We start from the raw sequence: 22,943 nt of genomic DNA on the forward strand, positions 1-22,943 counted from the left end.
CCCAGTTCCCTCTGCTCCACTCAGAATTTGGCTCCTTGGGGCTGGCAATGAGTTAAGCCTTGTCCTGTGGCTTGTGACCCAGCCTCTGCATTCACATGGGGGACCCTCAGTGGCACTCCTGGTTTTGGCCCAGCCTGGCCCAGCCCAGTCCAGCCCGGCCCATAGCAACCATTTGGGGAATGGGCCAGCCAAGAGGCGCTCTCACAGTCTACATTTCAATAAATCTCAAAAACAGGTTCTTGAGGCACACTTAGTGGGGCCAGGACATTGCCAGGGGCAGAGTTGATACTTTGGGTGAGCCCACCTACCAGCACTTTATTCTAGGAACAGGAAGGCAGTGACTTCTGGAAGAAGCAGGGGGACACTCCTGTCAGATGGTGTAGCTGGCACCCCTGGCCTGCAGGGGTCAGCTCCTGGAATAGGTCTGAAGTCAGGTCTGTATGCCCTGTGGGGATGGCATGGGCTCACTTCCACAGTTCTCCCAGTGGCCCCCAAGCAGCACAAGCGATGGCTTCCTCAGAGAGCACACGGATTTCCTCATGAACATCTTCAATGCTTCTGGAAGCATCCACCGTCTGCCAATTGAGGAAGAGATGTCCATTACCAATGCCCACCAGACCTCCCACTCCTGGCCCCCAACAGTGACAGAGCTGCCTGGGCAGAACCTACAGCCCAAGGTTCCGTAAGGCAAATGGAAGATTCTGGACAAGGCCTGCCCTTTTGGGGAGTGAACTCTGTTGTGCCTGTCAGGTGGATGGGTGGGGCTAGCAGGGAATCCTTCAGCTGTTTGCGCTGCAGTCCCCTGGCAGAACCTGCAGCCCTTCCATGTCACTGACAAGGGATTCGTGAGGCAGGGCAAGTGGCACCACAGACCACAGCTGGCTTGGTGGAGGAGCTGTCTGGGCCAAACTGCGAACTGGATAGTGCAGGCTGGATCTCCAGCTACTATGTGCAAGGAGCACAAGCAGTGTGTCCAGCTGGGGGCGAGTTGGGATCAGGGAGGGTGTGCTGGACTGACTCCTAGACAGGGTGAATGTGCCTTCACTCCCACTGGGTGAGGAATGGGGATAGGCAAGGGCCCCAGGGCCAGCACACCCCCCAGGACACTGCCACCAAGGGTCAGCCACAATATGCAAAACTGACCAGTGAGGAATGCTAAGCACCTTAAAATGGTTACCCTGGGGACTCCCAAGACCTCACTAGAGACCAGCAGTCCAAATGCTGCTGGCAGAGGTGGAGCTGGGTGTCCCTCCCAGTGGGCGGTCTGGGGCTGAGCCCAAAGTTCCAGCACCCACCTTCCAGTTGAGGCTCGTGTCACTCATGAGCTGCTGGAAACGCTCCAGTGCCTGCTCCTGGAAGGCCCTGCTCTCATATCGCTCAAGGCCAAACTCTCCCCGAGCAGCAGCCTCTGCCAGCTGCAACTGCAGGAAAAGCACCAGGTCGGGTTTGGGGAGGCCCACGTCCGGCTGTTTGCACCACTCCAGGGAGAAGTTCTGCCGACAGAGTGAGGTATGAGCGAACAATCCTGGCGTCCACCGGGTTCTCCCAACTGACCACTGTGCTGAGTCCTGCCAGCTCAGGGAACAAGGCCACAGCCACCAGCAACCTGTCTTGTTCTGAGTAAGTCCTTCACATGAAGCTTCAACTAGCAAAACAAAGTGTTAAAGGAAATCACAGCAAGCCCCATGGCAAGTGGAATGCTGCCTGTGAGATCCACATTCCTAGAGTCTTGGCTGCTCCACCTTGGATCTAGCAGGGCAAGGGCCCAGCACTAGGACCCCTGCTGTCCGGGCCTAACCCGGCTATTGTGGCCACATGAGTGAACCAGTAGATGGAAGTGCTCTCTCCCTTTCTGTTGCTTTGCCTTTCAAAACTAAAAGTAAATTCCTTTGTAATTAATCACCAGGAGCATACCACATGAGAGCCCAGTGACCCTTACAGTGGCTTTGCTAGACTGTTCCGCCATGTTCTATGAGGGAGGGAAGGGGGCCCTCTGTTCTTTGCTACACCTCCAATTCCACCAAACCAGCTGGACACAGCGCAGTAACCAGGCAGCTTGTAGGCCAGGGTGAGTCACTCCCTGGGCGGGCCCTGAGCTGATCACGAAAGAGCTGCCCTGTGATGCACAAAAACCACGCCACTGTAGGACTCATGAGAGTCCTGGGGCTTGTTTACTGCTGGCAGGTGTCCCAAAGCTGTGCCGTCTCCTTACCACAACAGTGACTCAGGGACTTCCTGGGAGCCAAGGTGGTCAGGAGGCTCAGGCTCCAGACGCCTGGACAGTGATCGACTCAAGGTGCCCTGGGGTCAAAGCTGCAGGTGGCCACCCAAAGCGCTAATCAGGTGCTCACGGCTCCTCCTAACACACCTGAGAGCAGCCTGGGAGACTCCTACATCCCTGCTAGTCTGCCCTTCTCTTAGGGAGCTAACTCTTCCCATTCGGAGCACATGGCCACAACAGGTGTAGGCTCTTTCAACTGATAAAAACTATGCTGAGCCGAGATGAAGGGGCAAAAGGGAAACTCGCAGAACCCTGAGCTTGTGTGGACAAGGGAGGCTGCCCGGCTGCACTCACCTCCTTGGCGCTGGTGAAGGCGACACCAGAGAATGCATATCTGTCCACGACAAGGTTCACACCCTGGCTCAGCTTCTCCTTAATGAATGGCCTGGAAGACAGGACATGCCCGAGTGCTCCGGCGCCCCTCCTGTGGGGATCCCTACAGGACTGCCCAAGCCCTCTGCTGCCCCTCATGTGCACCGAAACTGGCAGGACTACCCAATCCTTCCCCTGCTCCTGGCACACACTGACCCCAACAGGACTACCCAAGTCCTCCGCTGCCCCTCACACACAACGACCCTGACAGGACCACCTAAGTCTTCCCCTGCCCCTAGTGCATGCCAACCCTAACAGGACCATGGCCTCTTCAGCCAGGTTCTGGTTGTCCCGTAGCAAAGCCCAGCGTGGATGCCAGTGAGGTCTCTTAGTAGCCACAAAGGGCATGGACATTACCAGCAGATAAACTGTCTCCATGCGTGAGCTCCAAGGATGGGAGGAGACCAAGGACAGCCTCCATGAACTGCCTCAGGCACACCCACAGCATCAGGATGTACAGAGTGGCCTTTATTCCAGGCCAAGTCCCTCTCAGTTTATCTCATCAACAACCTTTGCATGCAGGTATGGCCAGAGAACAGCCAGCAGACATCAGACCTCCCAGTCTCCCTGAAGCTCAAAGTGCATGCACAGCTGTGAGGCGGCCAACAGAAATGGCCATCGCACAACAGTTCAGACAGAGCAGCCCACAAGCCCAACTGACAATTCCGCAGTTGGGAGAGTGAGGCAAGCCTGTGATGGAGACAGCGTGTATCACAGGCGTCTGATGAGATGGTCACACAAAACACAAAGACACAGCCACCAGCGTTGCAGTGCTGGGTCAGGTCCACAGGCCAGGCAAGCTTCCCCCCTGACCCTGGGAAGCAGTGGATGATGTGCTAGGTACATGGGCCCCGGCACCCAGAGTGGGCCAGTGCAGTCACCGAGACACAAAACGCTCTGCACTGCTGTTCTACCTCCCACGTGAGACAGGAACGGGCCTTGTTAGGCAGCGCTGCCAAAACACAGAGCCGGCAGCAGGTCAGGACCCCACAGCCATGCGGCCAACCTACAACTGACGGCATCCCCATTCCAAGGACAGGAAAAGGTGACAATGGAGGTCTATACACACATTGCAACAGCCTTACGAACAAGCAGCTAAGATGTCCTGTTGTGTAACTCAGTCACTCCTAAGAAGGAATGAACTCCTTGTGCACTGTTGCATGGCAGGTTAAGCATTCTGTATGGGTACCAGTTCCGGTCCCGGATGCTCCACTTCCCATCTAGCTCCCTGCTGACAGCCTGGGAAAGCAGCAGAGGATGGCCCATGTCTTGGGCTGCTGAGCCCATGTGAAAGACCTGGAGGAGTCTGTTGGCTCCAGTTTGGCAAAGACAGCCAACCGGGGAACGAGTCAGCAAATGGAAAAGATCCATCTCTCCTTCCAACTCTGCCTGTTTAAAAAAAGCCACATGGGGGGAGTGATGCAGGCTCCAGGTGACACCGAACCCCCTTGCTCAGTGACTGGGCAGAGCCCCTCTGGAGAATCCTGCAGTGAAAGGAACAGGCAACACCAGCCAGGCCCCAAATCCTAGCTGGGGGCGCCTGACGACAGTTAAACCAGGGCTGGCATTGTGGCCCAGCAGGGTAAGCCACCGGCAGAGTTGTGGGTGCTGGTTCTGGCCTCGGCTGTTCCACTCCTGACCAGGCTGCCGCATTCAGCTGGGAGAAGCGAGGTCGGCCCTGCAACTGCGTGGAGACATGCAGGAGGCTCCTGGCTCCTGCTACCATTTAGGGAGTGAACCACCTCATGGAAGACCTCTCTCCTCTCTGTAAATCTGCCTCTCAGGCATAAAAAAAAAAAAAAGGAGGGGGTGGGAGAGTCAGCCTGAGCTTCCATTTAGGACACGGAGTGTCGGCGGATTCTACCTTCTAGCTAACCTCTCTACACCTAAGCCTTAAGAAAGGAGGCTGCCGGCCGGCCGCGTGCCAGCCTCGACCTCCCCGGTGCCCGCGCGACCATTACACTCGCTCCCAGCGGTTGGCCGAGAAGAGCAGGTGCACCGAGTGGTCCTCCATGTCGCTCTTCTTCTCCAAGTAGGAACTCAGCAGCTTGCCGATCTCGGTCGATCTCTCTGTGACAAAGGGACGCAAGGGTCAGCCTTCCCGCCTAGGTCCGCATAGTCTCACTAGGAGGTTCCGAGACGGGGCCCGCGGACGCAAAGCTGCCATCGCAGGCACCATTTGGGGACCCCTCCCCGCACCCCAAGTCGGGGCGACATCCTGAGGGGGCTGAGCGCCGAGGAAGCCCCCACGAAGGCGCGGCGGGGCGCACCCACCCGGGAAGCGTAGCAGCTCGGCGCGGTGGCCCGCGGTGCGGAGCGCGGACACCAGCCTGTGGCTCTGCGTGGTCTTGCCGGACCGGTCCATGCCCTCCAACACGATGAGCGCCCCGCGCCGGCCCGCCATCCTTGCCGCCGCCACGCCGCGAGCCTCCCGCCTGCTCTTCTCAGCATCCGCAGCACGCGCCGCCATTGGCTGAGAGTCGACGGCGGCCGCAGCACGCGCTACGATTGGCGGAGGTGCGTGTGACGCCAGAGCCCGGCCGGGGCGGGGCCAGTCCCTGCGCCTGCGCCCTGGGCCGCGCGCCGTGTGGCGGCCGCGCCTGCGCCCTGGGCCGCGCGCCGTGTGGCGGCCGCGCCTGCGCCCTGGGCCGCGCGCCGTGTGGCGGCCGCGCCTGCGCCCTGGGCCGCGCGCCGTGTGGCGGCCGCGCCTGCGCCCTGGGCCGCGCGCCGTGTGGCGGCCGCGCCTGCGCCCTGGGCCGCGCGCCGTGTGGCGGCCGCGCCTGCGCCCTGGGCCGCGCGCCGTGGCGGCCGCGCCTGCGGCCTGGGCCGCGCTACCTTGCGTCCTTAGCTCCCTGTCAGCGCGGTGGAGACGGGCGACGTGGCTGGCGGGGCGCGAAGCCTCCTCACGTGCTGGGTCTCTGAGGCTCCTCGGTGCTGCCCAGGTCCTCGTGTACACCGATCCTGGAAAGACCACCCAAACCCTCCCCTGCCACACTGACAGGACCGCCCAAGCCGAGACGCCGGTGGGCCCACGGAACGCTACCCGCGCCGGACAAGGCTGTGGTGGCTTTGCGGGTCGGACACCCTGACGTAGCCTCTGTGTTGTCGGCAGCCGGGTTTGAGTGGGCCTGGAATCCGATCTCTGGGGCCCTGGGGCGGGGGCTGTAGGCTCACTCTTGGTCTCTGGGGCGGGGCTGTAGGCTCACTCCTGGTCCCTGGGGTGGGGGCTGTAGGCTCACTCCTGGTCTCTGGGGCCCTGGGGCGGGGGCTGTAGGCTCACTCTTGGTCTCTGGGGCGGGGGCTGTAGGCTCACTCCTGGTCCCTGGGGTGGGGGCTGTAGGCTCACTCCTGATCTCTCAGGTCCTGGAACAGGGGCTGTAGACAGGGCTGGCCCGCACCCTGGCATGTAAGATACACGCTTCCCTTCCTTCCCATCCTTGCATCTTGGTATCATCAGTATATTGCAGCCTGCATGTGGCAGTGGTGCTGTGGTAGAGTTCAGCACCCTTCAGAACTGCAGTCTGGAGTCGGGCTGCCAGAACCTACATCTTTGTGCCTTAGCGAGGCTCCTGGACCTGCACTCTGATCGCCTGCTCAGTGTCCTTGGCACCAGGACTGATCTGTGATGCTGGTGCCCCAGCCTTTCCCTGTCTGCCCCACAGCACAGCCTGTCCTGGTACAGGGGAGGGAGGGTTCTCAGGCTCTGGCAGCCTGAAGGATCCCCATTGTACTGAGCTCCACTTTCACATAAGAGGAGGCTGATACCAGGTGGGGAAACCTGGAGGCAAGTTCAGTAGGTTCTCTGGTTTGGAACTTTTCTTTGGAAAAAGGGGGTGTAGAGGTTAAGCCTCAGCTCACAGTGTCAGTTCCTGTCCCACTGCCTCTCCAGCTTCCTCCTGATGGAAAGCAGTGGATGGGCCCAGGCCTTGGATCATCCTGACTCTGGCTGTTGCAGAAATCTGGAGATGGAAGATTTCTTTCTGCCTTTTAAACAAAAATAAACACTTAAAAGGGAAAGTAAAGTCCTTTTTCTACTTCCTACTTGTTGCTGTGCTGTGTAACCATTCACCCAGTTAGTCTGCATCTGTGCACACAAAAGGCTGGTGTCATTGACAAGTATCCCCTCAGTCCTACACACTCCAAGCCCAAGGTGCTGGTGTGGGCCCCTGCTGAATCCCCAGGTGTTGCGGGCTAAGGAGTTGATTAACATTAAGCTGAGTATTACAGGAAATGGGCTTGTGGCCAAAAGCTCCTGGTCTAATGGGACTTATTGGCATTCTATTGTTTGGTTAAAGCACTTGGAGGAAAGAGTATATGAGGAGTAATAAAGAGAGGCTTGAGGGAGACTTCTACCATCACTGGTCTCCTGTCGGTGCTTCATCCTCAGACCCTCTCTGTGTCCATGTTACTGGCTCTGCTGGCCAGGCCACCCAGGGACACAACACTTGGTTCATGTGCTCTCTCAATGCTTAAGTGTTTATTTGAAAGGCAGAGTTTCAGAGACAGAGCTCTTCCACCTGCTGGTTCTCTTCCCAAATGCCACGAACAACTAACAGACTGAATTAGGAACCTGGAACTCTATACTAATCTTCCCTGCAGGAGGCACGAGTACTTGAGCTGTTACTGCTGCCCGCCAGGATGCGTGTCAGCAACAGGGATGTGAACCAGTGCATCACACACAATGGCTTAACCTGTTGTACCACCATGTCTGTCCTTCCTGTTACATGAGTGAGTTTCCCAACCTGCCTTGCAGGTGGAAGTGGTCAAGCTAAGTTCCTGCTCTGGAGAAGGGAGCAGCCCAGCAGACCGACCATCTGTTGGCTGCCTCTAAAGACTGCTGCTCCCCAAAAGACTCCAGCCCTGCAGCAGCCTCTCCAGGCTGTCCTGGGAGCCGACACAGAGTGTGTCCCAGTAACTCAGTCTCGAAAAGCTGTGACAACTGTCATGACGGTATGGGAGAGGTCAGGCCCTACAAAGCCCGAGACAGCCCTGAAACTGTGGTGAGCGTATGCAGCTGGAAGACAGGAGGTACACCCATCTCAGGAAGGTTCTCAGACAGTCCCTGCAAGAAAGGGAGCTTTTCTGAGGAGACCAGCTTAGGTCAGTGTGTCACAGCAGGGCCTGGCTGGGCGTTCTAGCCCTTTGTGCTGATGCTCCAGCACATGGGAGGAAGAATCAAGTTGGGTTCCTGCTGCTTACAGGCGAGTCCAGGTTGGAGCTCCTGGGTCCTGGCTTCAGCTGAGGGTGAACCAGTGGATGAAGATCTCTTGTCACTGCTTTTCAAATAAACTAGTCTTTAAAAATCAGAAATCGGGCTGGTGCTGTCACCTGCAATGTTGGCATCCTGTATCAGCATCGGTTTGAGTCCCTGCTGCTCTACTTGCCATCTAGGTCCTTCCTCATGGCCTGGGAAAGCAGAAGAGGATGACCCAAGTGCTTGTTATCCTGCATCCACATGGGAGACCCAGAAAAAGCTCCTGACTCCTGGCTTGGTCCTAGTCCAGTGCTGGCCTTTGCAGCCATCTAGGGAGTGAATCAGCAGATGGAAGATATCTAACTCTGCCTTTATGAAAAAATAAATATATATATATACACACATACATATTTAAAGTCAGAAACAAGCAAAATAGTGGACATCAGTGAAGAGCCTGTCACAGCATTGAACGCAGGACAATGAAATGGGTTTGGTTAAGCAGCATGAGTCAAACAGCCAGATATACGGCAGAGTGTTAAGTGAAAACTATGAAACTGACCCAGGCAGATGGCTGGTATGACCCCATAACAGGACTTTGGGCAGCCTGGGCTCAGCATTTTGTGCTGCAGTGAAGGCACCTGCGTGCCTGGCCCCATACAGCTCATGAGCAGCCAGGGGTGGCTTAAGCCCCTGGGTCCTTGCTGGAGCTCTGGATTCCTGGCTTTGACCTGTTAGTCTGGCTGTTGTGGACATCTGGGGAGTAAACCAGAAGATGGAAGATTCTCTGCCTTTCAACGGGCAAAGGATGGAAACAGACATGTGACCCCAGAGGAGGTCAGGTTGGGATGCATACAGGAGACATTTGTTGCACTCCCCACATGGCTGGGTCCAGATTGCCACCAGATGCTGGGGAGCACCTGGTGCGTCAGATTTGGCCACTGCTGCACGAACACAAAGTGGCCCGGACCCTCTGAGAGGCCATCTGGGAACTGTTGTCTTCAACATGAAGTTTCCACAAAACAAGTCTTGGCACACGGCAGCCATGGGACTCCTGGGATCTGCTTAGATGAAGTGGTGTGGGTATACATCTCTGGGCCACATATCCCACCTGCACATGCCTGCCAACAGCAGTCCTGCTCCAATGGCCACAGTGAAAGTGGGCATCAGGTGTGTGTGGACGATGGCATGGATGTTCAACAAAAAAGAAACAAGCCTGGGCCCAGTGTGATAGCATAGTGGTTAAAGTCCTCATCTTGCATGCCTGGGACCATGTGGTCGCAGATTCTAGTCCTGGCGGCCCTGCTTCCCATCCAGCTTCCTGCTTGTGGCCTGGGAAGGCAGTTGGGGATGGCCCAAAGCCTTGGGACCCTGCACCTGTGTGGGAAACCTGGAAAAGCTCCTGGCTTTGGACTGGCATAGCACTGGCCGTTGCAGTCACCTGGGGAGTGAATCATTGGAGGGAAGATCATCCTCTCTCTCTCTCCTCCTCTCTGACTTTGCAATAAAAATAAATCTTAAAAAACAAACAAACAAACAAAAAACAAGCCCATCTGAAAAGGTTGTGTCTTGAAAATGCCACACCAAAAATTGGAAGCGATGAATTCACCCAATTTTTCCTAAACCTAGATCCTTCCCACCCTGATCAACCATGTAATCATTATTAAAAAATAAAATTACCAAAAATAAAAAGGAAAATGCTGCTATTAGGCTATGGAGAAGGATGGAGGTGCAGCAGACTGGTGGCTGGGGCAGGGGGGACAGGGATGGACAGCACCCATGGAAGCCTGCTGCATGGTCTTGCTACCCAGCTGCCTACTGGCAGTGGTGAGGCTCAAGGCTCTCAGCTCTGGCCCCATCCCATTCCTTGCTGTCCAGGTACCTTAGGGGAGAACAAAGGGGCGCGTGCAGGTTCATCACTAAGCATTAATGGACTAGGGAGGAGGCACCCAACAAGACAAAGTTCCACTGTGGTTGGATCCCCTATGAGGAGAAACTGCAAGATTAGTAAATGTTCCTACTTTTCAAGTTGGAGGAGGCTGTGGGAAGCCCATTAGCACTGTTTGCGGCGGGGTGCCTGGGTCCCTGCGGATGCGCATATGGCCAAGGCTGCCACAACTGTGTTCTCGCCACGCGTGCGGATGGCTGGATGGACTCTGGCTTGGCTTGGCATTAGCGGGTGGGGGGTAAGTGGGCAGATGGAATATCTCACTCTGCCTTTCAAACAACACTTAAAATATGTTTGACATACATGTTTTCAATAGGGGAAGCACTGCTCCCGGGTCTGGCTACACACTCTACTCGGCTCAGCCCCCGGGTGCAGCAGGTACGGGAAGGGGCGCGCCCCCCAGCCCCCATTAGCTCCAGAGCCCCTCAGCGGCGGTGCAGCCACGCGATCGCGGGAGAAGGGTGGGCGCAGGTGAGCCGGGGCCCCGGCCTCGCGGCCTTCCCCCTCCACCCCCTGCAACGACCTAACGACCCTCCCACCCGACAACGGGCGGCGTTGCCCGCGCGGCCCGGGCAGGCCGGAGCGCACTGAGCGCGCCAGGGCCCAGGACGCCACCGCCTCTCCGGCTCTGCCGCCCTCGACGCAGCGGAAGCCGGGGGGCGTGGCCCGCCCGCGGCCAATCCACGGGCACGGCTCATGAATAGTGAGCGCGCCGCCGCCGCCGCCCCGCCCCCGCGCCGCCCGCCGCGCAGACCCCGAGCGCGGCCGCGGACGAAGATGGCGACCGCCATGTACTTGGAGCACTACCTGGATAGTAAGCGCGTCCTGCCGCCGCCGCGCCCGCCCCAGGCGCGAGGCCACCGCCGCCGCCGCGCCCCGCGCGCGGGCCTGGGGGCTCCGGGGGCTCCGGGAGGCGGGCGGGACGGGCCGCGGGCGGGGCGGGGTCCCGCCGCCCCGGCCGCGCGGCTCCAGGTGCGTCACGGCGGGGCGGGGCCCAAGGGCAGCGGCCACGCCCGGCCGGCTGGGGCCGGAGTCCGCCGAGTCCCGGGCGCGTCGGGCCGGCGCTCCCGCGTCTCCTCTCCGCCCGCCCGGCCTGCCCGCCGCCAGGGCCGCCCCTGGGGTCCCATGTCTCCTGTCCGCCCGCCCGGCCTGCCCGCCGCCAGGGCCGCCCCCGGGGTCCCTCCGAGCCCCCGGAGCGGTGATTGGCAGCGGAGCTGAGGCCCTGAGCATGGTGATGGGCGGCTGAGCAGGGCTGCGTCTTATTGGCGAGCACCCAGGAGCCCTCGGTACCTTGGGAAGGTTCGCGATGGCTCAGGCCTGGAGGCCGCTCGGTCCCTGGCTGCGAGAAAGGCTGGTCCCGTGAGGTTGGAAGCTCATATTTATTAATTTAGGGTTTTTTGGAAAAGATTATTTTTCTGAAAGTCAGGCTTTCAGATTGAGAGACAGACACATACTTCTTTCGTCGCTGGTTCACACCCCAAATGGCTGCAGAGGCTGGAGCCAGGAGCTCTGTGTGGGTCTTCCACGTGGCTGCAGCACTTGGTCCGTCCTCTGCTGCTTTCCCAGGTGCATCAGCAGGGAGCTGCACAGGAAGTGGAGCAGCCCGGACTCGAATTGGTGGCTCTGTGGGGTGCTGGTATTGTGGGTGGCGACTGTTGCCCTGCAGGAGTGGTGGGCCCCAAGCCCACTTGGGTGAAATTAAGCTGAGATGCTCTGGAGCTCTTGTGGTCTGCACTGCCTGTGTGCTGGATAACAGATGGGCGTTCTGGCTTGGGCCCTAGGGATGCTGAGGTGAGAGGTCCTGTGTCCTGCTCGCCCAACTTTGCTGGGTTCTGGGTGTGGTGTGTGTGTGGGGCCAGATGCCTTGCACTGAGGAGTTGGGCGCTGTGGTGGGCGTCACCATGGGGGTGCCTGTGGCCATGGACTTGGGTCCAACTACCCATCTGTGTTCCAGGCATCGAGAATCTGCCCTGTGAGCTGCAGAGGAACTTCCAGCTGATGCGGGAGCTGGACCAGAGGACGGAAGGTGAGTGGAGCCAGCGTGGATCGTGCCTGGCGCAAGGCCTATACCAGGGGCAGTGTGGGGTTTGTGGATCTGGAATGCAGCTTTCACTTTTGCTGGTTCGCTCTTTAACTTGCTGTTTCTGAAGATGTTTTTTTCTGTATTCTTAAATCAAGTTTTGGTTTTGTGCAGTTTATTATGCAACTTTTTTTTTCTTTAATTTATCTGTTTGAAAGGCAGAGCTGTGGACAGAGAGATCTTCCATCCACTGGTTCACTCCCTAAATTGCCACAGCGACTAGAGCTGAGCTGATCCAAAGCCAGCAACCAGGAGCTTCTGGGTCTCCCACATGGGTGCAGAGTTCCAAAGCTTTGGGTCATCATCTGCTGATTTCCCAGGCCACAGGCAGGAAGCTGGACTGGAAGTGAAGCAGCTGGGAGATGAACTGGTGCCCTTATGGGATACCAGCACTTCAAGTGGAGCTGCCCTGTTATGCCATAGTGCCAGCCCCATGAAGAAGCTCTTTACCAGTCCCTTTTGTGGGTAGGGTGCGGGGAAGAACAGTGTTCCTGGGAGGCAGCTGTGTGGTCTGCTCTCTGTTCCTGTTTCCTTTGAGCTGCTGTCCCTTCCATGTCCAGTGCTGCCCAGATGATGCCCTGAGCCTTCCTGGGCCCCTTTCAGTGTGGCCCTGTTTCTTATGCTGATGGCCCTTGAAGAAAGCCCTGTGGGAAGGTAAACTTGGGTCCTGTGGCCTGTCAGGAAACATTGCCTTTGTAGCCTCATGCTTAGAGGCAGAGAGAGCTCTGGCATCTGCTGGTTCACTCCCCCAACACCCAGAGTACTCAGGCTGGGGTTACAGTAGAGCCCACACCCCATAGGGGCACTGGTTTGAGTCTTGGCTGCTGCACTTCCCATTCAGCTTCCTGCTTGTGGCCTGAGAAAGTGGTAGAGGATGGCCCAAGGTCTTGTGACCCTGCACCCACATGGGAGACCCAGAAGAAGCTCCTGGCTTCAGACTCCACACTGGGAAGAAGCAGCAGCTGGAAGATCTCTGTCTGCCACCCCCTACTGTAACTAGTTTTTAAATAATAAATATTTATAAAAACACAGGAGTGGGCCCGGCGGCTAAAGTCCTCGCCTTGAATGTGCCCGGGATCCCATATGGGTACCGGTTCTAATCCCGGCAGCTCCACTTCCCATCCAGCTCCCTGCTTGTGGCCTGGGAAGGCAGTCGAGAACGGCCCAAAGCTTTGGGACCCTGCATCTGCGTGGGATACCCGGAAGAGGTTCCTGGATCCTGGCTTCAGATCAGCATAGCATCGGCCGTTGCGCTCACTTGGGGAGGGGATTGAATCATCAGACGGAAGATCTCTCTCTCTCTCCTCCTCTCTGTATATCTGACTTTCCAATAAATAAATAAATCTTTAAAAAAAAACCACACAGGAGCCCTTCTTTTCTGGGTAGCGTGTTGTCCTGTGTGCTTTGGTCTCATCCTCCTGCTGGGTAGCATGTTGTTCTGTATCACTTGTCCTTGACTCCCATGGTCCAGTTCCTCCCGTGTTCTGTGGCGTGGCTTTCAGCTGTGTATCTGTAGTCTAAGTACTTACTACTTATAGTGTGTATAGGAAGAGAATGTGGTCACAGTAGCTGACCCCGTAGTCTATTATCCAGAGAGGACATAAGGGTCAGAGAGGGTACCTATAACATGCCAGCCTGTCCTGGATATGTGGAGCCTGTGGTGGCTCTCCCACCATCCTGTGGTGACCAGTGGCAGCGCCAGCTCTCCCACCATCCTGTGGTGATGCTGTGGGTGGAGCTGGCTCTCTCACCATCCCTTGGTGACCAGTGGGCAGGGCTGGCTCTCCCACCATTCTGTGGTGATTCTGTGGGTGGGGCCGGCTCTCTCACCATCCCTTGGTGACCAGTGGGCAGGGCTGGCTCTCCCACCATCCTGTGGTGACCAGTGGGCAGGGCCAGTTCTCCCATCATCTTGAGGTGATGCTGTGGGTGGGGCTGGCTATCGTACTGTCTTGGACTTGAAGTGACTTTTTCAGGCCAGTTCTCATGTCTCTCCCTCAGATAAGAAAGCAGAGATTGACATCTTGGCTGCCGAATACATCTCCACAGTGAAGACGCTGTCAGCTGAGCAGCGTGTGGCACACCTGCAGAAGATCCAGAATGCCTATAGCAAGTGCAAGGAGTATAGCGATGACAAGGTGCAGCTGGCCATGCAGACCTACGAGATGGTGAGTAGATTGCTTGTGGTGTCCTGTGGGCCTTTACTGGCTGTGTGTGTGCCCAGTGCAGCCATCACCGTGTGTGTGTGAGAGAGAGACTCTAGGACTGTGTGTGTCATGTCCAACAGTCAGTATAGTGTGCTACAGTCACTGTGTGTGTGTGAGAGAGAGACTGAGGGGGTGTGTGTGGTGTCCTGCAGTCACTGTGTGTGTGTGAGAGAGACTGAGATCGTGGGCTGTGTGTGTAGTGTCCTGAGAGACAGATAGATAGACCGTGGGCTCTGCGTTTTTCCTGAGAGCGAGAGAGAGTAAGAGAGACCGTGGGCTGTGTGTTCAATGTCCTGCAGTCACCATGGCTGGCTCCCTCTGTGCTTCCAGCCAACTGTACACTTCCAGCCTACTCTGCACCTGAAATGTGATTCATTCTCGGTTTACTTTTATTTTTCTCCATGGTTCTATTTCTGTTTTTAGAATTTTAGATTGGATGCAGTGTCACTGCCCAAATCTCTGCCCTTCTTATACCCTGGGCCTCACCGGACAGGGTTTGAGCTGTTTGGTTCTGAAACTGGGGCAGGAAGGCCTGCGGGTAACCCTCAGTGCTGTGGGGCTTGTCCAGCAGAGCAGTTTGGGAGGGTTTCCGCCACCCTGCAGGAGCCCCCCAGCCATGCTAACTCCACCTGTGCTGTTCCTCTCACAGGTGGACAAGCACATCCGGAGGCTGGATGCAGACCTGGCACGCTTTGAGGCAGATCTAAAGGACAAGCTGGAGGGTAGCGACTTTGAGAGCTCAACAACCCGGGGGCTGAAAAGCAAGTAGCTGTTTTTCCCCATTTGTACGACTGAGTGTGTGAGGAGTTGGCAGTCAGTGTCTCCTCCTGCTGTGTTCTGAGTGAGGAGCTGATGGTCAGCGTCTCCTCCTCCTCCTGTGTTCCGAGTGTGTGAGAAGCTGATGGTCAGAGTCTGCTTTTGTGAATTTTGTGATTGTCACCAAGCTTTTTTGTTCTAGAAGGTCGGGGTCAGAAGGAAAAGAGAGGCTCCCGGGGGCGTGGCCGGAGAACCTCTGAAGAAGACACCCCCAAGAAGAAGAAGCACAAGGGAGGGTAAGCGGTTGCCTTCACGGGGTGTTGGGGGTGGTCCCTGGCCACACTGGTCCTGATCCTGCTTCCTATGCCTGTGACCCTGTCACCCACCAAAGACCCATGTGCAGCTTCAGACTCCTGGCTTTGACCTGGGTCAGCTCTGGCTGTTCTGGGCATTAGAGCAGACCAGCAGATAGGACCTGTCCTCCCTGTGTCTCCTATCTCCCCCCTCGAAAAAAAAATAGAATCCCTACTCCCAGCTAGATGTCATCCAGACTGCTGTAGTGCTTATTTCCTAACTGGTCTCCATTGCAGTTTAGTCTTGTTTTTTTTTTAATTTAGTGTTTTAAATTAACTTTGTTAATTTACAATAAGTTGTTCTTGTGTTACGTCTATGGTTTGTTAAGTTGTGGAAGTGTTTATCCTCCTGTTACTTCTGGAGTCATCCTAGGGAAACCTTTGCTTTGCAAAAATTTGTGTCTGTAAGGTTGTTAGGACTGCTGTGTGGGTCTGTGATGAGGGTCCCTTCCCACACCTGGTGTGAGCCGTGTCTGACTTGTCTCAGAAGACTAGCTTCAGTCTCATTTTTTCTCTTGAATTTTCTTGTGTGTGATTGTGGTTTTTCCTCTCCATAACTTGGGTTTACTTTTAAGGTGAAAGTAGCTTGTATTCTCAGGCTTTGTTTCTTTCCTTTCCTTTCCTTCTTTTTTTGAGATTTACTTTTATTGGAAAGTCAGACACACAGAGAGGAGGAGAGATCTTCCATCTGTTGATTCACTCCCCAAGTGGCCCACAATAGTTGGAGCTGAGCTGTTCCAAAGCCAGGAGCCAGGAGCTTCTTTTGGGTCTCCCACGCAGTTGCGGGGTCCCAAAGTTTTGGGCCATTCTCGCCTGCTTTTTCAGGCCACAAGCAGGGACCTGGATGGGACGTGGGGCCGTCAGGATATGAACCTGTGCCCATGTGGGATCCTGGTACATACAAGGCAAGAACTTCAGCCTCTAGGCTACCACACCAGGCCCATGTACCTTTCTTTTTTTAAATACTGTTAGTTCTACTCATAACTTTGCATGCGATTTTATTCTGTTTTAATGTTTAAAATTTCTTTCATGAATTTCCATGATTTCTAAGTTATATAGAGGTATGTTCTCAATCTGCAAATTTTTTTAAAGATTATTTGTTTTTATTGGAAAGTCAGAGAGAGAGAAGGAGAGACAGAAGCAAAGATCTTCTATCCCCTGGTTTGCTCCCTAAGTAGCTATAATGGCCAGAGAGCCAGGAGCTTCTTCAGGGTCTCCCATGCAGGTGCAGGGTCCCAAGGCTTTGGTACATCCTCTACTGCTTTTCCCAGGCCACAAGCAGGGAGCTGGATGGGAAATGGAGCAATTGGGACACGAACTGGCACCCATATGGAATCCTGGTGCATGCAAGACAAGGATTTTAGCCACTAGGCCACCACGCTGGGCCTGCAGATTTTTTTCAAACTTCTTTTTATTGGGAAGGCAGATTGACAGAGAGAGAGAGACAAAGATCTCCTTCCTGCTTGTTCACTTCCCAAATGGCCGCAATAACCAGAGCTGAGTCAGTCCAAAGCCAGAAGCTTCCTCTGGGCCTCCCTCATGGATACTGGGCTCAGGCTGCATGTGGGACACTGGCGTCACTCAATCGTGGCTCAGTGCAATGCACGACAGGCCGGCCTCCTTGCTTTTTCACTGTCCATGCTTAGGAGAGCATTGTTTATCAGAGGGATGCTTGAGTCTAGGGTCCCTTTGTTGCTTTTGTCAGTGACCTGCTGTAGTCTGCATCTACTCCTAAATGAAAGGGACGGATGTGGGGAGGTTTGCTGTCAGTCACTTGGAACACACTCCAGGGGTAGGGGTGGAGATGAGACAGGTGTGTCCCCCTGTTCCTGCCCTGACTGTATCCATCCTCTGCAGGTCTGAGTTTGCAGACACCATCCTGTCCGTTCACCCCTCTGATGTGTTGGACATGCCTGTGGACCCCAATGAACCCACCTACTGCCTGTGCCACCAGGTGTCCTATGGGGAAATGATCGGCTGTGACAACCCAGATGTGAGTGTGGGGCTGCTGCCAGGAGCCCTGTGGGGTTCGGGTGGTGGGACCAGTGCTGAACATGGCTCCTCTTCTCCACAGTGTCCCATTGAGTGGTTCCACTTTGCCTGCGTGGACCTCACTACGAAGCCCAAAGGAAAATGGTCAGTATGGCTGCCATCACGCTGGCCTCTGGTCTCACTGTCCCTGAGGTCTGTGCTGGACCTGCCCCAGTGTCCCTGAGGTCTGTGCTGGACTTGTCCCCAGTGTTCCTGAGGTCTGTGCTGGACTTGTCCCAGTGTCCCTGAGGTCTGTGCTGGACCTGTCCCCAGTGTCCCTGAGGTCTGTGCTGGACCTGTCCCTAGTGTCCCTGAGGTCTGTGCTGGACCTGTCCCCAGTGTTCCTGAGGTCTGTGCTGGACTTGTCCCAGTGTCCCTGAGGTCTGTGCTGGACCTGTCCCCAGTGTCCCTGAGGTTTGTGCTGGACCTGTCCCAGTGTCCCTGAGGTCTGTGCTGGACCTGTCCCCAGTGTCCCTGAGGTCTGTGCTGGACCTGTCCCTAGTGTCCCTGAGGTCTGTGCTGGACCTGTCCCAGTGTCCCTGAGGTCTGTGCTGGACCTGTCCCCAGTGTCCCTGAGGTCTGTGCTGGACCTGTCCCAGTGTCCCTGAGGTCTGTGCTGGACCTGTCCCAGTGTTCCTGAGGTCTGTGCTGGACCTGTCCCCAGTGTCCCTGAGGTCTGTGCTGGACTTGTCCCAGTGTCCCTGAGGTCTGTGCTGGACTTGTCCCAGTGTCCCTGAGGTCTGTGCTGGACCTGTCCCTAGTGTTCCTGAGGTCTGTGCTGGACTTGTCCCAGTGTCCCTGAGGTCTGTGCTGGACCTGTCCCTAGTGTCCCTGAGGTCTGTGCTGGACCTGTCCCCAGTGTTCCTGAGGTCTGTGCTGGACTTGTCCCAGTGTCCCTGAGGTCTGTGCTGGACCTGTCCCCAGTGTCCCTGAGGTTTGTGCTGGACCTGTCCCAGTGTCCCTGAGGTCTGTGCTGGACCTGTCCCTAGTGTCCCTGAGGTTTGTGGACCTGCCTCACTGTCTCGGGTGTATACTGGGTTGTCTGCGTAAGAGTAGTCCTTGTGGTTCTGAGTGAGGCAGATGGAGGGGATGTTCTCATTCCCCAGGGAGATGATACGCAAGAATAGGGTGGGGAGCTCTGAGGTTCAGCGGGCAGCAACCATTTTCAGTCCTGCAGTTGCTGCAGGCAGCAGCCATTCATGTTACCCTTGTGAGGTTAGGCATGGCAGGAGCCCATGCATGTTGCCTGGTGTTTCCCAGTGAGGTGGCAGGAACATTGTCCTGGTACAGGCCTGTTTGAGCTGGCGGTCTGCTTGTCCATATGTGATAAGACAGCTGCAGTCAGGGCTAGTGTGTGAGAGCCACTGTTCCTCAGGGGTGGAGGAGGGATGGGTTGCATATGTGTGGTGGTACTGCTGGGACCTCCTGGTATAGGGCTGAGCAGGGGCTCCTGGTCCAGCTCATTCAGTCCTGCTATGCCCCTCCCTGGAGCATGCCCATGCCTGACCCCAGGAAGAGTGGAGCCTGAGCTGCCTCCACTTTCTGGCCTGGGGGCAGATCTGCCCAAGCACGAGTGCATGGCGGGTTGTAGAGAAGGCTGTGGGGACATTGCTGGCATCATGGTCCTGTCAGCCAAAGACCCTCACTACCTTTCTCATCACAGGTTCTGCCCAAGGTGTGTGCAGGAGAAGAGGAAGAAGAAATGAGGAAAGGCTGGGCCATGGATGGAAAGATGGGTGTATCTTTCACTCACGTTGCAATATTGTTTTTGGTTTTAAAGCTACCTTGTTTCCACTGATAATTAGTAACTCAATGGCTGCTTCTGGATCTTTCTGAACTCAAAACAAGAGCACCCTGTGTGCACAGTGGAGCAACCTGACCTGCGGTGGGGCCTGCCCACCTGCCACGGACTGGGTTCTCTTGATTGAGTGTGGCAGACCCTGAGCAGGACCTGAGAGGACTGGGGGGCGGGGAGGGAGGGCCAGGGTTGCCAGCAGGTGTGTGGGGTGGGTTAGGGTGGAGGCTTGTAGTGGGGTATACTGTGGCCACCTCACAACTGAGGTATCAGCTGGGCATTGTCTGCAGTTTTCCAGACTCATGGACAGGGGCTCCACATACCCCCACATGGTAGGCACACCTGTGCCATCACCCATGTGGGGGAGCACACTTTTGCTGACAGCCGTGTGGAGTTATGCAGTGTGGTTGGTCTGCCCTCTGAGCTATGTTCTGACCCTGGCTTAGGCCATCTGGACTCTGGCTGAGGACACTGCTATCACACTGGGCAATAGCCTTCCGGCTCCCTGCACTGCCTCAACTGGGTGAAACTCTGGACCAGGCAGCTCTGGTAGCATGAGGCTTCGGGTCACCATGCCCAGTGTTGACCTGAGGTGGCTGGACAGCTGGGCTTGTGGAAATGCCTGATATTTTTACTGTGAAGATGAAGTCGTCGTCTTAGCATGCAGATTGTGGGCGTGTCTGTGAAGTACCCTGTGGCTTGGTGGTGAAGCTATTGTGCCACGGTAGGAGACCAGTGGGTTTGTGTTGAATCAGCATCTGCCAAACTGAAGCTGAACCGTCTTGTGGTCTGTGGTTGGGGGGAAATGTTCATGTGGCCTGTTGGGTTCTCCCAGGGTTGAGGGGAGCTCAGGAGGTGGGACTGGGACATGAAGGAGGCCCTCCTGCTACCTAACATGTTACTGTGGTGCTCTCTCCCACACGGAGCGGGTGTCGGTGTCCACTCGGGCGCCTGACCTTGGCACTCTGCGGCTGGCCCGCAGGTGCCTGCCATTGTTGGGGGGGGTGTGGTACCCTAGTCAGAGAAAAGTGTGGTCCCTGTCCAACCAGGCCTGGAGCCTGGGGATGCGTTGTTGTGTGATGACTGAGCATTCCGTCAGCACGGATGCAGCAAGGATGTTTGCTGGGGAGGAGTCAGCTGTGGAAGTGTCTCTTCCCTGATCATGCTCCATTGGGGAGAGGAGGGCACAGGGCTCCCAGCCGACCTCCTCTTTCCTTGTTACCTTTGCACGCTGCATGCCCCTCGCCCCTGTGCCTGCAGCTGGTGTCACACACAGCGGTAGCCTGCATGTCACCAGCAAGCCACCTGCTCTGACTTCACATCTGTTCTGTGTTTACTTGGGGATTTCAACAATGTCACTAAGATCCCTTGCAGGTGTGTGTAGAAGGGAGCCCTCAGCCCCTTGCCAGGAACAGCTGGTGGGATGGGGACCACTCCTGCCATGGCCCAGCATCACTGTGGTAGCACAAGGAACCACATGGAGGCTTGGCTGCCTTTGCCGGGTCATCTTGAGACCTGGGGACCTAACCCAGGGGGCACCCCCCCCAACTCCTGTTGTGCGAGGGCTCCCTCTGGTGATCATGGAGTTACCTCAGAGAGAACAGGAGCCTCGGAATCCTTCCTACTTTCCACTGCCAGGTCAGTGGTCACGTCCTGTCTGTGAGTGGTCTGAGAAGCCCTGCAGCTCCATTAAAGACTGGATGGGGTTGGGACCTATGCAGCGACTGGCTGATCCTCCTGTATAGGGGATGTGACTGGTCCTGGCCTGGCCACAGGGTGTCTTCTCATCTGCCTGGAGCAATGAGAGGCAACCCTGTGGGCCCATGACTGAGTGGGACGGGGACAGCGGCCCAAGGCCTTGGGTGTGTGGGGTTCTCTTGCACTCTTAGGGCTGAGATTTGGGAAGTCTTGAGGGCAGTGTCCCCTGCTGTGTGTGTGTGTGTGTGTGTGCGCGCGTGTGCAGAGTCTGTTCTCCCCCCACCCCCATGCCACCCAAAAAGACAATGCAGCTGTGACATGAATGTTACCTTTTTATGTTCAAGGAATTGTTATCTGTGTTCCATTTGTAAAGGAGAGATAATATTGTAAATCTTTTTATTGAATAATGTAAAGATGTATATCTGTATTTTTGGATCATGCTATAGATTATGGATATATTGTTTAATAAAGTATTTTTTGGAACAAACCTGCCTGTGCATCATTCTGTAAACATCTCGAGGATCTTAGTATCCCACTGAGGTGGTGACAGGAGCTTGTGGTGACCTCGGGAGGGGGCACGCTTACAGGCAACAGTGAGGAAAAATGGCTTGTTCTAGAATGGGGGCTGTTGACAGCCCGGACTAACCAGGGGGTGCAGCCACAGGTCTCAGTGGCCTCTGTGAGACTTGTGCAGACTTGGTTAAGATGCTCTCAGCCTCCTGACGATCTTTCTGCTGGAACAAGTGGTCATGTGTGTGGCAGGAGGGTCTTGCTGTAGCTATTGCTGTCAGACCCGTGTCTCATGCTGTCACTTGTGGATTGCCATCCTGGTGTCCTGTCCTGTCAGGCCTGTGGGCTGCCATTCCAAGACACCCAGGGCAGGGCTTGGAAGTGCAGGAGCAGGTGATGGTGAGGATGGCTTTACTTGTGCATGGCCCTCAGCGGGGGGTGTTGCTCCCTGTGATGGCAGCAGGCAGGGGGACTGTCAGAGGCCCAAGCTTAGGCCCCCCGCCTTTGGCTTTAATTTCCTCCATGTGCAGCTATGCTGTGGCTTGGGGCTTCCTCATGGGAGCTGTAGGTAGTAGGGCATAGCGCGACTGGCTGGGCACTGTCCTCTGCCAAATGAGGACCCCAGTACTAGCATGCATTGTGCTCACTCGATCCTCCAAGGGCACCCATGGGCCTGACCTTGGCTGTAAACTCACTGGCGCTTGGGTGTTGTGTGACCAGGTGATGGGACCCTCCTGTGTGTCCCTGAAGCATACACCGGACAAGTGGTGGACATGAGTGTGCATCAGCCTGTGAGTGAGGGTCTGGAGGGCTCTAGAATGTCCCCTCCCATCAGCATTCAACAGCAGAATGCATCCTAGGAGGGAGGTGCAGGGTATCCTTGTTGGGCTCCCCATGGAGGAGGTGGAGGGTGCTGTGTGTATGGTGCAGGGTCCTGGCCCCAGGTGTCCTTGTTGGGCTCCCCATGGAGGAGGTGGCAGGTGCTGGTGCCACTGAGATAGCATGAGGCAGGAGTCTGGATTATAGCCACATCTCTAGCACTATCAGTGTGCCCATTGGTCAAGTTACTCCTTCCCTAGGAGCTACTTCCCTTCACCTGGGACCTGGAGGTGGTACCACCTAACCGTTTTCCCTACAAGCTGTAAAGAAGCCTGGCAATGGGGGGGGGGCGGAATTCGAGGAAGCTGGTTCCTGAAATTCTCTCTCCAACCCACTATACCCACACCTGTGTGAGGCTTAAACTTATCACTCTGCTCCAGGTGAGAGCAAAAACCCACAACTGAAACCCCACTTGGCTCAATACCACCGTGGGCATGTGCGCCCTGCCTGCCCTCTGCCTTCCTCATTGCCTTCGTCAGGAGCTCCAAAAATGCTCCCCGCGAAAGGATTTGTTGGGGGCGCACCCGTGCAACAGAATGGGGCAGGAAGCACTTCTGCCCACAGCCTGGGACTGGGAGACCAAAGAGGCCACCTGGAGGAGGCACTTACAGGCGGAAACCCAGGCCCCAGGAGACTTGCGGCTCGGCCTATCCCGGGGTCCACAGTGACTGCAGGACGCGAGACCACAGGGAGCCGGACCTGTGGAAAGGCTCTGGGCCGGGGCGGGACCGCTCACGGGGCGGGGTGGGGCGGGGCCTCTCGCGGGGAGGGGCGGGGCGGGCCTCTCGCGGGGCGGGCCCCGGGGAGCAGGCGCAGTTTACCCCTGCTCGGCGGCCCTGGGC

The 22,943-nt window shown here is 56.4% G+C and overlaps 2 protein-coding genes across 8 annotated transcripts; one reads left to right on the forward strand and one right to left on the reverse strand.

The window, feature by feature from the left end:
• Positions 1-235: 235 nt before the first annotated feature.
• On the reverse strand, positions 236-5,072 carry DTYMK (deoxythymidylate kinase). Of its 4 annotated transcripts, none has more exons than XM_040972407.1 (5): positions 4,928-5,072; positions 4,615-4,723; positions 2,576-2,666; positions 1,296-1,421; positions 236-575 (listed from the first exon to the last, which is right to left on the reverse strand). In XM_040972407.1, the coding sequence occupies exons 1-5, from the start codon at positions 5,055-5,057 to the stop codon at positions 465-467; spliced, it is 567 nt and encodes a 188-aa protein (XP_040828341.1). In that variant the 5' UTR covers positions 5,058-5,072; the 3' UTR covers positions 236-464. The 4 variants fall into 4 exon arrangements, with proteins under 4 accessions (XP_040828341.1, XP_040828340.1, XP_040828342.1 ...); XM_040972406.1 differs by having other exon boundaries at positions 1,296-1,493; XM_040972408.1 differs by lacking the exon at positions 2,576-2,666 and adding an exon at positions 4,287-4,288 and having other exon boundaries at positions 1,296-1,525.
• A 5,453-nt stretch (positions 5,073-10,525) lies between these two features.
• On the forward strand, positions 10,526-19,056 carry ING5 (inhibitor of growth family member 5). Of its 4 annotated transcripts, none has more exons than XM_040972410.1 (8): positions 10,526-10,606; positions 11,747-11,818; positions 13,874-14,040; positions 14,729-14,840; positions 15,038-15,131; positions 17,046-17,181; positions 17,263-17,324; positions 18,883-19,056. In XM_040972410.1, the coding sequence occupies exons 1-8, from the start codon at positions 10,570-10,572 to the stop codon at positions 18,923-18,925; spliced, it is 723 nt and encodes a 240-aa protein (XP_040828344.1). In that variant the 5' UTR covers positions 10,526-10,569; the 3' UTR covers positions 18,926-19,056. The 4 variants fall into 4 exon arrangements, with proteins under 4 accessions (XP_040828344.1, XP_040828345.1, XP_040828348.1 ...); XM_040972411.1 differs by having other exon boundaries at positions 15,041-15,131; XM_040972414.1 differs by lacking the exon at positions 10,526-10,606 and adding an exon at positions 10,972-11,156.
• Positions 19,057-22,943: the final 3,887 nt, after the last annotated feature.

The sequence above is a fragment of the Ochotona curzoniae genome, unplaced genomic scaffold (genome assembly GCF_017591425.1).
Source record: "Ochotona curzoniae isolate NIBS_2020 unplaced genomic scaffold, NIBS_Ocur_1.0 contig_2294, whole genome shotgun sequence".
NCBI classification, from domain to species: domain Eukaryota; kingdom Metazoa; phylum Chordata; class Mammalia; order Lagomorpha; family Ochotonidae; genus Ochotona; species Ochotona curzoniae.

Excerpts from the sequence above, each read along its gene's own strand:
- ING5 (XM_040972410.1), top strand. The coding sequence starts at position 10,570 with ATGGCGACCGCCATGTACTTGGAGCACTACCTGGATA. Across the intron at positions 10,607-11,746 it reads CTTGGAGCACTACCTGGATA|GCATCGAGAATCTGCCCTGT; the intron begins GTAAGCGCGTCC and ends TCTGTGTTCCAG. Across the intron at positions 17,182-17,262 it reads TCGGCTGTGACAACCCAGAT|TGTCCCATTGAGTGGTTCCA; the intron begins GTGAGTGTGGGG and ends TCTTCTCCACAG.
- DTYMK (XM_040972406.1), bottom strand. The coding sequence starts at position 5,057 with ATGGCGGGCCGGCGCGGGGCGCTCATCGTGTTGGAGGGCATGGACCGG. Across the intron at positions 4,724-4,927 it reads CGAGCTGCTACGCTTCCCGG|AGAGATCGACCGAGATCGGC; the intron begins GTGGGTGCGCCC and ends CCTTTGTCACAG. Across the intron at positions 1,494-2,575 it reads CCTTCACCAGCGCCAAGGAG|AACTTCTCCCTGGAGTGGTG; the intron begins GTGAGTGCAGCC and ends CTCTGTCGGCAG.